Below are 17364 nucleotides of genomic sequence, written 5' to 3' on the forward strand. Positions count from 1 at the left end.
GAGAATCGTTTGAATCCAGAAGGCGGAGGTTGCAGTGAGAGCCGAGAGCGTGCCACTGCACTCCAGTGACAGAGCAAGACTCTGTCTCCCAAAAAAAAAAAAAGGAAAAAGAGGAGACCATTGTCAGTCTTGGGGGAGGGCAGGGTGGGGGGGAGGGGGTGGGCTAGGGGACCCTGGGGCTGGCGAGATGAGGATAGAAGGGAGAGGAATCATGGAGGTAAAACCAGCCTCCAAGGGGTGGTTGTGGACATCACCTGGGACTTCCATACCCAGGAGGGACACTGGCTTCGGGGGTGAAGAGAAAGTCCAGGCCCCGGAGGGCTGGCCTTGACCCTCCCTGCTCCTCAGAGCTGGGACACGGTGGAAACCGGTCTGGCAGACAGTGAGGAGGATGAAGACCTGAGCCCCCAGCCGGCCTCCCCAATTCAAAACAATTCTTCCCCTTGAGTCAGTGCGGGGTTCGGGGTCTGGGGTCTTCAGGCCATCCTGGCCAGTCCCTGCACTTTCTCAGGACCAGCCCGTCCCCGGAGCTCCTGGAATTGTTTTTTTTTGTCTCCCAGGCCAGGGTTGCAATGGTGTGATGATGGCTCACCACGGCCTTGAACTGCTGTGCTCAAGTGATCCTCCTGCCTCAGCCTCCCAGGTAGCCACCACGGCTGGCTATTTTTTTTTTTTTTTTTTTTTTTTTTTTAGACACAGTTTCGCTCTGTCACCCAGGCTGGAGTGCAGGGGCTTGATCTTGACTCACTGCAACCTCCGTCTCACTGGGTTCAAGCCATTCTCCTGCCTCAGGCTCTCGGGTAGCTGGGATTACAGGTGCCCACCACCATGCCCGGCTAATTTTCATATTTTTAGTAAAGATGGGATTTTGCCATGTTGGCCAGGTTAGGCTCAAACTCCTGACCTCAAGTGATCCACCCGCCTTGGCCTCCCACAGTGCTAGGATTACAAGCATGAGGCATGAGCCACCGTGCCCAGCAATGCCTGGCTATTTTTTGGTGTTTTTTTTTTTTTTTTTTTGAGATGGGAGTCCCGCTCTGTCGCCCAGGCTGGAGTGCAGTGGCGCGATCTCGACTCACTGCAAGCTCTGCCTCCTGTGTTCACTCCATTCCCCTGCCTCAGCCTCCCGAGTAGCTGGGACTACAGGTGCCTGCCACCACGCCCGGCTAATTTTTTGTATTTTTTTTTTTAGTAGAGACGGGGTTTTACTGTGCTAGCCAGGATGGTCTCGATCTCCTGACCTCGTGATCCACCTGCCTCGGCCTTCCAAAGTGCTGGGATTACAGGCGAGACCCACTGTGCCCGGCCGGGACTTTTTTTTGGCGAGGGAGGGAGTCTTGCTGTGTCGCGCAGGCTGGAGTGCAGTGGCACGATCTCGGCTCACTGGAAGCTCCGCCTCCCGTGTTCACGCCATTTTGCTTGGCTCAGCCTCCCCAGCAGTTGGGACTACAGGCGCATGCCGCCATGCCCGGCTAATATTTTTTGTATTTTTAGTAGAGAGGGGGTTTCACGTCTGTAAACCCAACGTGTTAGCCAGGATGGTCTCGATCTCCTGACCTCGTGATCCGCCCGCCTAGGCCTCCCAAAGTGCTGGGATTACAGGCGTGAGCCACCGCAACCGGCCCCAGCCAGGACTTCTTAAAAGAAAACTGGAAAGTCCTATCCCATTTGGTTTCCGGACAAGGGAGAACAGTGCCACAGTGGGTATTGGGGACCTGGGTCCCAGGATTGGGGTGATGGGGAGATAGGACACAGGTGGGCTGAGGCTTGCACCTGTGGACCCAGGTGGTCCTCCCAAGATGTGATCGCTCCATGACTGCTGGGGTCCAGCCCACTGCACTTTGGAGGGAGGAGCAAGGGATGGGAACACAGCACAGGCTGGCTCATGGCGCCTTCTTTATTGTCCACCCCAATCCCCCTTCCCTGCAGCCCCCTCCAAATGACAAAACTACCCACATCCCATGGGCCACCCCGAAAGCGGCAGGGTTCAGAGCTGCGAGAACACTGGAAGCTCCCCCTCTGAAAGCAGCGGCGACACCTTGGGTGCAAGCGGGGCCGGATCTGGGTGGGGCAGAGGAGGGGGGCGCCTGAGCCTCAGCGCCTTGGGCCCCCGCCCCCCTCTCCACCCGCGCATTCCTCGGCCTTACCCGCGGGGGCGTCGGGGCGCGGTGGCCCGGGCGCGGGGGCCGCGGGGGCGCTGGGGCGGTGGTCCTCCAGGTGCAGGGTCATGGCGGACCGCGAGGCCGTGGAGAAGGCGCACTGCATGCACGAGTAGCGGCCGCGCGTGTGCTCCCACACGATGCGGCTCGGGGCCGCGTGCCCTGCGGGCAGGCGGGACCCGGTCAGTCCCGGGCTCCCCCAACCCAGAAGACCCGTGCGCCAAGGATGGAAGACGCCGGCGAGGGTGGGTGGGACCTTTTCCCACCCCCCATCAGCTTCCGGGCGCCTGGTTCAGTTTCACCCGGGTCTGTCTGCCCCCAGAGTTGGGGGCACCCAACTTGGCTTTTCCGCGTCCCCTACTACCATCCCCAGATCCACCGCCGGGGAGAAGCCCGCTCCGAGGTGAACGGTGAAAGGGGCGCAAGGTTTACACGGGAACGCCGGCGCAGATGAAGGCGCAGGTGCCAGTCATTTTTAAGGCAAAAATCCTGTATTTCGGGACGGTGGCATTTGTGGCCCCCTGGGAAAGGGATAGGCACTGTTCCCTCCTGGTATCCACCGGACCCCGCAGGGCGCAGGAAAGCCCCTCCACCCCTCCCTGGTGGTCACCTGCACGCACCTGAGGGCGCGCCGGAGCCGCCCTGGGGTCTTCGGGGGCTGCTGCCAGCACCTGCGGTAAAGGGGCGGGTCAGGTTCAGAGTCGGGGCGAGGCCAGCTCACCCTCCTGGTGACCCCCACCCCCATACTCACCTTGGCTCTTTTTCCAGACGGCGGCGCTGGAAGCCGGCGGCCCGGGTGCAGCGGCCAGGAAGGGGCACAGGCGCGGGGGGCTTAGGCCAAAGGGCGCAGGGATCAAGTAGGGCACGAACGGTCCGGTGGCGGCAGGGGCGGGGGTCGTGAAAGGTTCCAGCAGCGGGAACGGCAGGCCCGGCGCTGACGCGAGGTCAACCTCTGGGGGACGCTCGGGCGCGGGCGGCTCTCGGTCCAGGGCCGGGGGTGGTGGCGGGGCTGGGCTCTGCGCGTTCTCCACGCAAACATGTAGATGTTTGAAGAGCGAGCGGTGCGTGCGGAAGCGCAGGAGGCAGTTCTCACACCTGGGGGTGGGAAGAGGGCTGGGCTGGGCCTCCAGGGAGACCAGAGAGAGGGTTCTGTGCAATGCCACCCGCCCTTCGAGCGTGGGAACGGAGCCTGGGCACCAATCGCCTCCCCGCTCCCGTACAAGCGTGGCAGCGACCCTTCCTGCCCACTACAGGTGCTGGTTTCCTGGGGAAACCCGGAAAGAAGTCTCAATTTTAAGTTAGGAGGCCGGTTTTCCACTTGGGAGGTAACGCCTCGCGGGGTGGAGCCACGCCCACTTATGCCCCGCCCCATCCAGCGATGTAGGGGTGGGGCTTCCCCCCAAAAGGCCACCCACATCAAATCCCGCCCTCCAACACCCTGACCAGGAAGGGAGGAAGGCCTGGAGCCCACACACAGGGTGAGGCTAGGGCAGGGCGGAGCTCAAGAGGTCAGGGTCTCACTTGAAGTAGCGATTGGGCTTGTAGTGCAGTTTGCTGTGAGCCACCAGCTCCTGCATGCTGGGGAAGGTCTCGGTGCAGCTCAGGGCTGAGCAGCGGAAGAGCTTGCCTGGTTAAGGATGAAGACAGAGGAGTGGAAAGGGGTGGTCAAGGCTGGCTCCGAGGGGCTCCACCTCTTTCCCACCCTAACCTGCCTCCCCATTACCGGTCCTGGCCCTACCTTCCAGGGACTGTGTGGGCGGACAGTGGGTTCGAAGATGCTGTGCCAGGTCACGGACGCTGGGAAAACTGAGGGAGCAGCCAGGGCTGGAGCAAGGGATTTGCTTCCCTGCAGGACGCACAGAACAGGGGTCACTGGTCCCTTCCTCACTAGTGCTGTCCCTGACCCCAGGGCTCTGCCCCAGAGAAGCAAATATGATGCTGGGGCCTGTACTCTCTGCCTACCACAACAAACTGATCTGCCACAGTGCAGGGGCTGGATTGGCCAGGCTCACCATTGGAGCCACAGCCTGGCATCCACTGGCAGCACAGTAAAATGATGAGTGGCATCCCTCTAGAAAGGGCCTTAGGTTAGAGATTCTCTACTTCTTGCTTCTATTGTTCCAGGGCCCGTGACTCCCCAGAAGGTCCCATCACAGATCACCTGGAGGTGGGCGTCGTCTGGGAGGCCGCAGGTCCTCGCTGGTCCCGGAGACTATGCTGGTCGGGCCAGGGCTGGGTCCGGGGCCAGGCTGGCAGCTGTCTGGGGCTGGGGAGGAGCCCTGCTGCATCCCTCCAAGCCCTCCACGTTCCCACACTGGTGGTGTGGCTGCCTGCTCAGGGCCCGGCTCCTCCGCCATGGAGGAGGAGGTGGCGGCAGATGGCACAGCCGGGGACAACAACTCCTTGTCAGTCTCACTGGAGCTGGGCTCTGCAGTGGCCGGCATGTCTGGGCTGGGTCCTGAGGGTTTCTCCTCCTGGTGGAAGGAAGAGGCAGAGATAACCCTTCTGGGCTCTGGGTCAACCCAGTCAGCCCCCATCCTAAGGAATCACCAGCAGGAGAGGATAGGGGAATACGTAAGGTTGGACTAAGCTTCTTTTTCCTTTTTATAAAGATGGGGGTTTCGCCATGTCCCCCTCGCTGGTCTTGAACCCTTGGTCTTAAGTGATCCTCCTGCCTCAGCGTCCCACAGTGCTGGGATTAAAGGCGTCAGCCACTGCACTGGCCCAGATTGAGCTTCTTATGTACATGGGAGAAGCATCTCCTCAACTAGGATAAGTGGGAGCCCCAGTATGCGACACAAGCGTGGCCTACAGGGAGTGGGCGGGGCCAAGAATACGGAGGCGGGGCTATGGGCAGGGAGCGACTGGGAAGATGCTAGAGGAGCTACACACGGATTGTCTGAGGACCGAGAAACACTGGCCAGCTGCGAGCTGTGTGGACAATCTTGGAGGTGGTAGGAACCCGGATGTAATAAGTTTCGGGGCGGAGTCCTAGCCTGGTGGGCGTGGTCCATTCCGGGCCCGGCCCGGAAGTAGGGCGCTCTCCGAGTGACAGCCAGCGGCAGACGGGTGCCCGGATGTGGGGGCTGGGTCGGCCGGAGGATGTATGCGCGACAGGGCCGCTTTCCGCCACTCCCCGCCGCTCCGCCGCGCCCGCGACCCCGGTGCCGCGCTCACCATCTTCGACACGGCTCGGCCTCTTGTTCCTGCGGCTTCGGCGGCTCCAGTTTAGGCGGCGGCCACCCTCTGGGCAATGCGAGCTCGCGCTCACGTCAGCGCCATTTTCCGTCTCTCGGCTCTCGCGAGGTTGGAGGCGGGGCCTGCGCAAGGCGTTCGGGTAGGGGGCGGGGCCTGAGGGCAGAGTGAACGTGGAGTGCAACTTGGACGCTGGTGGAGTCTTGCTATCCCAGGGTAATCAGAGCGCACTTCAGGCGACTCCGTGAACAGAGGTCCGGGTTCAAAATGGGCACCTTCATCCCCTCTAGTCTTGTCCCAACATCAGCCCTGGACAGGCGATAAACAGCAGTTCTTATTTTATTTATTTATTTATTTTTTGAGACGGAGTTTCGCTCTTGCTGCCCAGGCTGGAGTGTAATGGCACGATCTCGGCTCACTGCAACCTCCGCTTCCCGGGCTCAAGCGATTCTCCTGCCTCAGCCTCCCAAGTGGCTGGGATTACAGGCGCCCACCACCACGTCTGGCTAATATTTTGTATTTTTAGTAGAGACGGGGTTTCACCATGTTGTCCAGGCTGGTCGTGAACTCCTGACCTCAGGTGATCTACCCGCCTCGGCCTCCCAAAGTACTGGGATTACAGGCGTGAGCCACCGCGCCCGGCCAGTTCTTCTTTATTTTTTATAGTGTTGAGACAGGGTCTTGCACTGTCGCCCAGACTGGAGCGCAGTGATGCGATCATAGCTCGCTACAGCCTTGACCTCCTGGGCTCAGCCGATCCTCCCATCTCAGCCTCCCGAGTAGCTGGGATTACTGGCGTGCGCCACCGTGCCCAGCTACTTATTACATTCTTTTTAGAGGCAGGATCTCTCTGTGTTGCCCAGGCCGGTCCTGGGCTCAAACGATCCTCCCGCCTCGGCCTCCCAAGTGTTAGGATTGCAGGCGTGAGCCACCTTGCCTCCCCTTTCACTCACATTTTAAAATGGGTAAACAGCATCGCTTGAGCCAGGGAGGTCGAGGCTGCTGTGAGTGTGATGGCACCACTGCACTCCTGCCTGGTTGAAAAAGCAAGACCCCATCTCTAAAAGTGAAATAAAAATAAATTAAAATGGGGAAATAGTAAATCAACAAGTGCAAAAACAATCTTTTGTCCTATTCAGTGCAATGAAGGAAACAATGAAATGTGGAAGTGATGGGTCAGGGAAGCCACTCTGAGGAGGTGACTTCGGAGCTGTCTCCAGATGATCAAGGAGTGAGCTGGTGGAAAGCCCGAGGAGCGGGGGCTTTACCGGATAGCTGGTGCAGATGTCCTGGAGTGGGGTGGGACGGGCTTATTTTGGTCAAAGAGCAGCGAGGAGATGAGAGCACCACTGGAGTAGAGTGGAGCGGGGGTGTGGAGGTCAGAAAGTGAATATGGTGCAGGGCAGGTCATGCAGGGCCATGGGAGTGGTGCAGAGAGAGGAGTGTGGTTTCTGTTGTAACCACTGATGAATTTTTAGCAGGGGGAGGCGCATCATCTGATTCCTGGCAGTCACTTGGAGGAGGATGGGCTGTTGAGAGGGTAGTAAGGTAGACCTAACATCTTAGATCTCTATGATACATCATGCTGCCATTCAAGAGGTGTTTGCTGAGTTCTAGGCAACTGTAGGTTTTTTGTTTGTTTGTTTGTTTTGACGAAGTCTGGCACTGTCACCCAGGCTGGAGTGCAGTGGCGCGATCTCGGCTCACTGCAACCTCTGCCCCCCGGGTTCAAGCGATTCTCCTGCCTCAGCCTCCTGAGTAGCTGGGATTACAGGCATGTGCCACCACGCCCGGCTAATTTTGTATTTTTAGTAGAGACGGGTTTCTCCATGTTGGTCAGGCTGGTCTCAAACTCCCAACCTCAGGTGATCCGCCCACCTCAGCCTCCCAAAGTGTTGGGATTACAGGCATGAGCCATTGCACCTGGCCATAACTGTAGGTTTTATGTGCAATGTATTTCCATCTGTAAAGCAAATTGTACTTAAATGCACTTTTTTTTTTTTTTGAGACAGAGTCTTACTTTGTCCCCCAGGACGCTTTGCAGTGGCATGATATTGGATTAGTGCAACCTCCGCCTCCTGGGTTCAAGCAATTCTCTTGCTTCAGCCTCCCAAGTAGCTGGGACTACAGGCTTGCGCCACCACGCTCGGCTAATTTTTGTTTGTATTTGTAGTAGAGACAGGGTTTTGCCATGTTGGCTAGGCTAGTCTTGAACTCCTAGCCTCAGCAATCCATCTGCCTTGGGCTTACAAAGTACTGGGATTACAGGCATGAGCCACTGCATCCGGCTTTTTTGTTTGTTTGTTTGAGACACAGTCACACTCTGTTGCTCAGGCTGGAGTGCAGTGATGTGATCACAGCTCAGTGCAGCCTCAACCTCCCTGGGCTCAAGTGATCCTCCTACCTCAGCCTCCCTAGTAGCTGGTACTAAAGGTATGTGCTACCACACCCAGCTAATTTTTATATTTTTTGTAGAGATGGGGTTTTGTCACGTTGCCCAGGATGGTCTAGAACTTCTGGGCTCAAGTGATCTACCCGCGTCAGCCTCCCAAAGTGTTGGGATTTCAGGTATGAGCTACTGTATCCAGCCCCCTATGGGCTTTTATATGCAGAGAATACCTTTAGGAGATATTTAAAAACTAGGGAGAGGAACAGGGATGTTTGAGTGGGAGAGAGATTGAGTTTTCACTTTTGTGATTTTTAATTAAAAAACTTTTTTTTGGGCCGGGCGCGGTGGCTCAAGCCTGTAATCCCAGCACTTTGGGAGGCCGAAACGGGTGGATCACAAGGTCAGGAGATCGAGACCATCCTGGCTAATATGGTGAAACCCCGTCTCTACTAAAAAATACAAAAAACTAGCCGGGCGAGGTGGTGGGCGCCTGTAGTCCAGCTACTCGGGAGGCTGAGGCAGGAGAATGGTGTGAACCCGGGAGGCGGAGCTTGCAGTGAGCTGAGATCCGGCCACTGCACTCCAGCCTGGGCCAAAGAGCGAGACTCCGTCTCAAAAAAAAAAAAAAAAAAAAATTTCTATTCAGGCGTGGTGTCTCAAGCCTGCAATCCCAGCACTTTGGGAGGCTAAGGTGGGAGGATCACTTGAGACCAGAATTTAGAGGCTGCAGTGAGCTGTGTTCATGCCACTGCACTCCTTCCTGGGCAACAGAGCAAGACCGTGTTTCTAAGAAAATAAAACAAAAGGCCAGGCATGGTGGCTTATGCCTGTAATCCCAGCACTTTGGGAGTCTTAGGCGGGTGGATTACGAGGTCAGGAGTTCGAAAACAGCCTGACCAACATGGTGAAACCCTATCTCTACTAAAAATACAAAAATTAGCCGGGCATGGTGGCACCTTCGTGTAATCCTAGCTACTCGGGAGGCTGAGGCAGGAGAATCGCTTGAACCTGGGAGGCAGAGGTTGTGGTGAGCCAAGATTGCGCCACTGCACTCCAGCCTGGGTGACAGAGCGAGACTCCATCTCAAAAATAAATACATACATACATATAAGAGTAAAACAAAAATAAACAAATTAAAATTTTTTCTTTTAATTATTCAGTTAAAAACTCATTTGCTTTAAAAAACAAAGATCATTTTAATGTAGGGTGAGGAAGTGTGTGTGTGTGTGTGTGTGTGCGTGCAGGGGAGGCTAGTGCAATCTGGCGAAGGATGGGGTGAGGCAGCAGAAGACACAGGGACCCAAGGAAGGAAGGGAGAGGAGGGACCGGACTTAAGAAATTTTGTAAAAGAGTCAACAGGATGTGGGGTGAGCAGCAGGCAGGGCAGACATGACTGAGGTCTGCAGTCTGAAGATGCCTGTAACCTAGATAGGAGATGATATCTGTTAGCATATGCTAAACCTTTAAGATAATGGCCCATGAGGCCGTGCACAGTGGCTCACACCTGTAATCACAGCACTTTGGGAGGGTGATGCGGGATCATGATTTGAGTCCAGGAATCCAAGGCTGCAGGGAGCTATGATCATACCACTGCATTCCAGTCTGGGGCAACAGAGTGAAACCCTGTCTCAAAACAACAGCAACAAGAATCAGATGCTGGAGTGCAGTGGTGCGTGCCTGTAATCTCAGATACTGGGGGAGGGCTGAAGTGGGAGGATTGCAGGAGCCCAGGTGGTCGAGACCAGCCTGAGCAACACAGTGAGACCCCATCTTCAAAATCTTCAAAAAAAAAAAAAAAAAAAAACAGGAAATTCAGAGATGGAGAGCACCAGGGTCATTCGAGGGATTGCTAAATACTTTTGTGTCATCATTGAGCAATAAAATGGCCCTTGAGACCCAGTTGCAGCCTTGAGGATTTTTTCCAGTCATGCTCAGCTTCCCAAGACAGGCACAGAAGGGAGAATAGATTCTGCAGAAGGCTCTCCTGGCCAGTCTTGCTCTGTGTGTGTGTGTGTGTGTGTGTGTGTCTTGTTCTGTCACCCAGACGAGTGCAGTGGCACAACTTCGGCTCACTGCAACTTCCACCTCCTGGGCTCAAGCGATTCTCCTGCCTCAGCCTCCAGAGTAGCTGGGACTATAGTCGTGCGCATCACGCCCAGCTAATTTTTGTATTTTTAGTAGAGATGGGGTCTCACCATGTGGGTCAGGCTGGTCTCGAACTCCTTATTTCAAGTGATCTGCCCGCCTCAGCCTCCCAAAGCCCTGGGATTACAGGCGTGAGCCACTGTGCCCGGCTGCTAGTCTTGCTTTGATTCCTGGCTGTACTGGGGATTCCCGATGCCCCATTCTCCAGTTGGGTATTCTGTGCCTGAAGTTTGCTCATCACAGCTTAAATCACTCTGTGCAGTGCTTGTCAACCAAATCCGCTGAGACCGACCCTCTCCCACCTTCCTGACTCCTGCTGCAACGCCCATTCCACCTCTGAATTCCCCTCTTCTGTGGGCCAGTCCTGACCTCACCAGTCGGCCCCATCTCTACGGGACTGGCTTCTCTTTGAGGGGCTGAGTGCGGAGTGGGTGTCCATATATTTAATAATAATTTAGAAAGCTAGAATAATCTAGAAAGCTAGAATTATTATTATTATTATTATTATTATTATTTATTAGAGAGACAGGGTTTAGCTGTGTTGCCCAGGCTGGAGTACAATGTTGCAATTACAGCTCACTGCAGCCTGGACCTGTTGGGCTCAAGTGATCCTCCCACCTCAGCCTCCTGAGTATCTGGGAATACAGGCATGCACTCGCTCTGTCACCCAGGCTGGAGTGCAGTGGCGTGATCTCAGCTCACTGCTGCAACCTCCGCCTCCCAGGTTCAAGCAGTTATCCTGCCTCAGCCTCCTAAGTAGCTGGGACCACAGGTGTGCACCACCATGCCCAGCTAATTTTTTTTGTAGTTTTAGCAGAGATGGGGTTTCACCTTGTTAGCCAGGATGGTCTCGAACTCCCGACCTCGTGATCTGCCTACCTTGGCCTCCCAAAGTGCTGGGATTACAGGCATGAGTCACTGCGCCCAGCCAATTTTAAAATTTTTTTGTAGTGACAGGGTATTAGTAGGTTGCCTACGGTGGTCAAACCTTAAGTGATCCTCCTGCCTTAGCCTCCCAAAGTGCTGGGATTACAGCTGTGAGGTACCATGCTTGGCCAGGATTTGATTTATTTTAGTATTAGAGATGGTCTTGCTGGGTTGCCCAGGCTGCAGCGCAGTGACATGATTATAGCTAACTTCAGCCTTGAACTCCTGAGATCAGGTGATCCTCCAGCCTTGGCCTCACAAAGTGCTGGGACTACAGGCATGCACAACCACTCCCAAAATTCAGGATTTTTTTTTTTTTTTTTTTTTTAAGACAGTCTTACTCTATTGCTCAGGCTGGAGTTCCATGGTGCAATCTTGGCTCACTGCAACCTCCACCTCCTGCCTCAGCCTCTCAAGTATCTGGAACTACAGGCGCGTTCCACCACGCCCAGCTAATTTTAGTATGTTCAGTAGAGACAGGGTTTCACCATGTTGGCCAGGCTGGTCTTGAACTCCTGAGCTCGGATGATCCGCCCGCCTTGGCCTCCTAAAGTGCTGGGATTACAGGCATGAGCCACTGCACCCAGCCCAAATTTCAGGATGTTTAGGCTCAGACCATAGCAGGACTCCCAGCAGGTTCCAACTGCCCTTGCAGGGAGCCCTAGAATGCTGAGACTCCAGCAGGAAATGAGGGCTCTTAAACGTCAGAACTAGTCTTGACCCCAGTTGGGTGAAGACTAAGAGGGCACAGACATAGGATTGGTGGGCAGGGGGCAGGAGTGACGCAGAGTGCATTGAGGGTGGGAGCATGTGGGACCTGCCTCTCTCCACAGGTCCCGGATGGGTTTGGTGGCTGTAGCTTCAAGACTAGCAGGACCTGCTGGACCATTTGGGATACAGTTTCTGGAAGGGAAACTGGGACAAATTCTTTCTTTTCTTTTCTTTCTTTCTTTTCTGAGATGGAGTCTTGCTCTGTCGCCCAGGCCGGAATGCAGTGGCGCAATCTCGGCTCACTGCAACCTCCGCCTCCCGGGTTCAAGCGATTCTCCTGCCTCAGCCTTCTGAGTAGCTGGGATCACAGGCGCCCACCGCCACGCCTGGCTAATTTTTTTTTTTTTTTTTTTGTGAGATGGAGTCTCACTCTGTCATCTAGGCTGGAGTGCAATGGCATAATCTTGGCTTACTGCAACCTTCACTCCCGAGTTCAAGCAATTCTCCTGCCCCCGCCTCCTGAGTAGCTGGGATTACAGGTGCCCACCACCACACTCGGATAATTTTTGTATTGTTAGTAGAGACGGGGTTTCATCATGTTGGCCAGGCTGGTCTCGAACTCCTGACCTCATGATCCACCTGCCTTGGCTTCCCAAAGTGCCGGGATTATAGGCGTGAGCCACTGTGCCTGGCCATGACAATTTCTTTTTTTTTTTCCGAGATGGAGTCTGGCTCTATTGCCCAGGCTGGAGTGCAATGGCGTGATCTTGGCTCATGGCAACCTCTGCCTCCCGGGTTCAAGCGATTCTCCTGCTTCAGCCTCCCCAGTAGCTGGGATTACAGGCAGGCACCACCACACCCAGCTAATTTTTTTTTTTTTTAAATTTTTAGTAGAAACAGGGTTTTGTCATGTTATCCAAGCTGGTCTTGAACTCCTGATCTCAAGTGATCCATCTGCCTTCACCTCCCAAAGCACTGGGATTACAGGTGTGAGCCACTGCACCCGGCCCAAACGGGGACAAATTCAAGCTTTGTGGCCACATATGAATACAAGGCATGGCTCTGTGCAGCGTTGGGTCAGTGAACCTCTTTGAACCTCCATCGTTCCACCTGTAAGATGGGGTCCTTCTACCTCACAGGGTTGTGAAAACACTGTTCTTTTTGGGCACGTAGTAAGTTAACTCATGCTTTCACCTGGCAAACATTTATTGCCTCAGTGATGACAGAATGAGCAAAGTCACGCTTGTCAATGACCCCTCCCCCCAACTGTGCCTGGCACTTTGCCAACAGCACAGGACTCAAGACTCATTTCTTAATCACATGGCAGTTGGGAGGTAGATTCTGCTGTTAGTCCCGTTTGACACACGCAGAAGTGGAGAATGGGCAGCGGGTGTGATGTTGGGGGAAGACCAGGGCCCAGGGGTGGGGGCTGCAGCAGTGACTCACAGACCCAGGGCCTGGGCAGGACTGGAGGCCACAGGACTGGACTTTTAGTTCATTGCAGCCCAGGTAAATGAGGCTTTCATTGGCAGGGCCTGGCTCCCCACCAGGCAGGCAGGCAGACAGGCGGGCAAAAGAGAAGGCAGAATCCCAGGGCCCAGCTCAGATCTTCTCCACGTAGTTTCCTGGGAAAAGGCCCTCCTGGCCGTGAAGCCGGCCCTTCCACCAGCCCGAGGAATCTGTGGGAGAGAGGAAAGCTTGAGGTGCCCCTAGCTGGCCCTGGAGAAAGCTCTCATGCCTGCTCCGTCTGTCTTGTTCATGAGGTCTCCCTAATGTTATCCAGGCTGGTCTTGAACTCCTGGGCTTAAGTCATCCTCCTGCCTCAGCCTCCCAAAATGCTGGGAGCCACTGCATCCGGCCATTTCCACTCTTAGAATTTTTTTTTTTTGGTAAATCTTTTGTAGAGATGGGGTCTTGCTGGGTTGCCCAGGCTTGTCTCAAACTCCTGACCTCAAGTGATCCTTCTGCCTCGGCCACCCAAAGTGCTGGGATTACAGGCATGAGCCACCTCACCCGTCTGTTACCTCTGTTCTCCCGTGGGGAGGGTGTACAGTGGTGGGGTCTGCCTGGTGATGTCAGGGTTCTTACCGCTCCCCTCACCCCAGCTTCTGCCCTGGTACACACACCTTCCATGAGGATCTCGATGACCTCGTTCACATTGAAGCTCAGCTCGTCCACATCTTGGCCCACATACTGGTATAGCGCCCGGCACCTGGGGCCATGTGTCCGAGGCTGGGGCTTGGGTCGGCCCACACCAGGCACTGGCCGTTGCCCCACACTGCGCTTCCTCTGCATGCTGTGAGCACAGGGGGTTTGAGTCACAGCCCCAGATACTCCCCTACCCCCTGCCCACTTCCTGGGGCTGCCCTCCCACCCCACCTACCCGGCCATGCCCTGGTCAGGCACGTTGAGGAATTCTGTGTTGTGCTCTGAGGGCAGCTGTGCCCGGGGTCGTCTGCTGGCTCCCAGGGATGTGGACGGAGGGCCCCGGGGAGGCCGGTGGGAGCTCCCTCCAGACATGATCTCCAGGGGCAGGGGGCCCCCTCTGGCAGAGGGGGGGCACCCCATTGCGATCCATGCCTGTGGCAGGAGCAAGGATGAAGGCATGTACTAGGGTGATGCTAGGAGGATTTGAGGAGGACTTGGCTCCAAGTTCCCAGTCTGAGGGAGGAGATTGCCATGCTCTCAACCCAGTGTGGTAAGGATTGGGCCAGACAGAGGGGCTCTGGGGCTAGGAGGGCCTAGACAGAGGCTTTTTTTTTTTTTTTTTTTTGAGATGGAGTCTTGCTCTGTCACCCAGGCTGGAGTGCAGTGGCGCAATCTCGGCTCACTGCAAGCTCCGCCTCCCGGGTTTGTGCCATTCTCCTGCCTCAGCCTCCCGAATAGCTGGGACTACAGGTGCCTGCCACCACGCCCAGCTAATTTTTTTGTATTTTTAGTAGAGATGGGGTTTCACCGTGTTTGCCAGGATGGTCTTGATCTCCTGAACTCATGATCGGCCCACCTTGGCCTCCCAAAGTGCTGGGATTACAGGTGTGAGCCACCGCACCTGGCCAACAGACGCTTTTTTAAGAATTTTAAAATTATTTTTTACTTTTATTTGTTTATTTTGAGACATGGTCTCACTCTTGCCCAGGCTGGAGTGCAGTGGTACAATCATAGCTCACTGCAACTCTGATGTCCTGGGCTCAATCAATCCTCCCTCCTTAGCCTCCTCTTAGGGGCAGCTGGGACTACAGATATGCTCCACTATGCCCAGTTGATTTTTATAATTTTTAAAGTAGAGATGGGGTCTCACTATGTTGACCAGGCTGGTCTCAAACTCCTGGCCTCAGGCAATCCTCCCACTTCAGCCTCCCAACATGCTGGTTTTATAGGCATGCGCCACTGCACTTGGCCTTATTTATTTTTTATTTGTTTAGAGACAGGTTTTGTTCTGTGGCCCAGGATGGAGTGCAGTGGTGAGATCATAGCTCACTGCAGCCTCCAACTCCAAGGCTCACATGCTATCCTCCCCTCTCAGCCTCCTAAATAGCTGGGACTACAGGCACACACCACCTTGCCCAGCTAATTTAAAAAGAATTTTTAGGTCAGGCACGGTGGCTCAAGTCTGTGATCCTAGCACTTTGGGAGGTCAAGGTGGGCAGATCATGAGGTCAGGAGTTCATGACAAGTCTGGCCAACATAGTGAAACTCCATCTCTACTAAAAATACAAAAATTAGCCAGGCATGGTGGTGCACGCCTGTAGTCCCAGCTACTCGGGAGGCTGAGGAGGAGAACTGCTTCAACCCGGGAGGTGGAGGTTACAGTGAGCCGAGATCACGCCACTGCACTCCAGCCTGGGCAACAGAGCGAGACTCAGTCTCAAAAGAGAAAAGAAAAGGCCAGGTGCGGTGGCTCACGCCTGTAATCCCAGCACTTTGGGAGGCCTAGGTGGGTGGATCACGAGGTCAGGAGTTCAAGACCAGCCTGGCCAACATGGTGAAACCCTGTCCCTACTAAAGATAAAAAAAAAATTAGTTGGGCATGGTGATGCATGCCTGTAATCCCAGCTACTCGGGAGGCTGAGGCAGGAGAATCTCTTGAACCCAGAAGGCAGAGGTTGCAGTGCGCTGAGACTGCACCATTGCACTCCAGCCTGGGTGACAGTGCTAGACTCTGTCTCAAAAAAAAAAAAAAAAAAAGGGCTAGGCATGGTGGCACATGCCTGTCGTCCCAACTACTCAGGAGGCTGAGGCAGAATTGCTTGAACCCGGGAGGTGGATGTTGCAGTGAGCCAAGATCGTGCCACTGCACTCCAGACTGGGTGATAGAGCGAGGCTCTGTCTTGAAAAAAAAAAAAAAAGAATTTTTAGTAGAGACGGGATCTGGCTGTGTTGCCCAGGCTGATCTTGAACTCAAGTGATCCTCCTGCCTTGGCCTCCAAGAGTGCTGGGATTACAGGTGTGAGCCACCTGGCCGGGCCAGGAGCAGCTTTGCAGGAGCAAGTTTCCCTCCTCCTCTCCTCTGTAGAAGGGCTTCTGTGGGTAAGTCTTGGTGGATACATAAGAGCTCAACAAATGGAATGGGAATTTGAGAGAGTAGCAGAGAAATGGTCCAAAGGCCTGGAGGTAAGAATAAATTTGGTGGGTTGGGAAAAGAAGATGTAGTTTGAGGCCAGGCACTGTGGCTCACACCTGTTAATCCCAGCACTATGGGAGGCCGAGACGGGTGGATCACCTGAGGTCAGGAGTTCGAGACAAGCCTGGCCAGTGTGGTGAAACCCTGCCTCTACTAAAACGATACAAAAATTAGCCGGGCGTGGTGGTGGTTGCCTGTAACTCAGCTACTCAGGAGGCTGAGGCAGGAGAATCGCTTGAATCCAGGAGGCGGAGGTTGCAGTGAGCTGAGATTTTGCCACTGCACTCCAGCCTGGGAGACAAGAGTTGGACTGCGTCTCAAACAAACAAACAAAAAACAAAAAAAGAGGCTGGGCACTGTGGCTCATGCCTGTAATCCCAGCACTTTGGGAGGCCAAGGCGGGAGGCTCACGAGGTCAGGAGATCGAGACCATCCTGGCTAACACGGTGAAACCCTGTCTCTACTAAAAATACAAAAAACTAGCTGGGCATGGTGGTGGGCACCTGTAGTCCCAGCTATTCGGGAGGCTGAGGCAGGAGAATGGCACGAACCCGGGAGGCGGAGCTTGCAGTGAGTCGAGATAGTGCCACTGCACTCCAGCCTGGGCGTCAGAGGGAGACTCCATCTCAAAAAACAAACAAACAAATAGATGTAGTTTGCAGGGCAGGAGTGTAGGCTAGGAGGAGAGAAGATGTCAGTGGTTAGCTGGGTTTGGGTTTTGAAGGGCTCTGAATGCCAAACTAAGTTTAGCCTTTATTCTATGGGAGACATGGAGCTATGTAGAGTTCTGGACAGAGAAGTAAGTGGTAAATTGTATTTGTTAGATTTCGTTTGCTGAAGGTCTGGTTTAGGCCATGGGACCCACAAAACACAAGGGAAGACAGCAAGAGACGCAGCTCCTCACCTCTCGGGGGCCCAGGGGCCGCCCGGGTAGGGGCCGCCCGGGTAGGGGCCTGGGACGACCTCCGAGGTCTTCCCTTGGCCATTCCCTTCCGCGTAGGCTCTGAAAGAAGAGTGTCAGGGATTTGAGTGATAGACGACGCTCTTTGCCCCGCCCACAAGTCTAGTCCATTCTGAGGTTACGCCGCACCCCGCCCCCTCAGACTCTCCCATTAGCACCGCCCCTTAGGTACAGGTACATTGGCTCCGCCCACTAATTGGCCTCGCCCCCAAGTGCCCCACACCTCACTGGCCTTGCTCTTTGGGCCCGCCCACTT

The 17364-nt window shown here is 54.9% G+C and overlaps 2 protein-coding genes across 4 annotated transcripts in view; both read right to left on the reverse strand.

Moving 5' to 3' along the window:
- Positions 1–1875: 1875 nt before the first annotated feature.
- On the reverse strand, positions 1876–5460 carry ZNF414 (zinc finger protein 414). Of its 3 annotated transcripts, XM_025369218.1 has the most exons (8): positions 5337–5460; positions 4321–4633; positions 3898–4005; positions 3681–3786; positions 2911–3254; positions 2780–2830; positions 2148–2321; positions 1876–2061 (listed from the first exon to the last, which is right to left on the reverse strand). In XM_025369218.1, the coding sequence occupies exons 1-8, from the start codon at positions 5337–5339 to the stop codon at positions 1988–1990; spliced, it is 1173 nt and encodes a 390-aa protein (XP_025225003.1). In that variant the 5' UTR covers positions 5340–5460; the 3' UTR covers positions 1876–1987. The 3 variants fall into 3 exon arrangements, with proteins under 3 accessions (XP_025225003.1, XP_025225001.1, XP_025225002.1); XM_025369216.1 differs by lacking the exon at positions 5337–5460 and having other exon boundaries at positions 4321–5118; XM_025369217.1 differs by lacking the exon at positions 5337–5460 and having other exon boundaries at positions 1877–2321; positions 4321–5118.
- Positions 5461–12714: 7254 nt separating this feature from the next.
- The window catches only part of MYO1F (myosin IF), a 54898-nt gene continuing 50248 nt past the window's right edge, over positions 12715–17364 (reverse strand). Inside the window, 5 exon segments of the mRNA XM_025367094.1 lie at positions 12715–13205; positions 13653–13822; positions 13910–14085; positions 14087–14106; positions 17052–17150. Of these exon segments, the coding sequence (XP_025222879.1) occupies positions 13129–13205; positions 13653–13822; positions 13910–14085; positions 14087–14106; positions 17052–17150 (542 nt within the window). The 3' untranslated portion in view covers positions 12715–13128.

Source organism: Theropithecus gelada, chromosome 19 (genome assembly GCF_003255815.1).
Source record: "Theropithecus gelada isolate Dixy chromosome 19, Tgel_1.0, whole genome shotgun sequence".
Lineage (NCBI taxonomy): Eukaryota > Metazoa > Chordata > Mammalia > Primates > Cercopithecidae > Theropithecus > Theropithecus gelada.

What these genes read in the sequence shown, in the direction of transcription:
- ZNF414 (XM_025369216.1), bottom strand. Translation starts at nt 4,696, where the DNA reads ATGGGGGCTGACTGGGTTGACCCAGAGCCCAGAAGGGTTATCTCTGCC. An exon ending in CAGACGACGCCCACCTCCAG is followed by an intron (nt 4,006 to 4,320) that starts GTGATCTGTGAT and finishes TGCGTCCTGCAG; the next exon opens with GGAAGCAAATCCCTTGCTCC. An exon ending in CGGCTCCGGCGCGCCCTCAG is followed by an intron (nt 2,322 to 2,779) that starts GTGCGTGCAGGT and finishes GCCTGCCCGCAG; the next exon opens with GGCACGCGGCCCCGAGCCGC.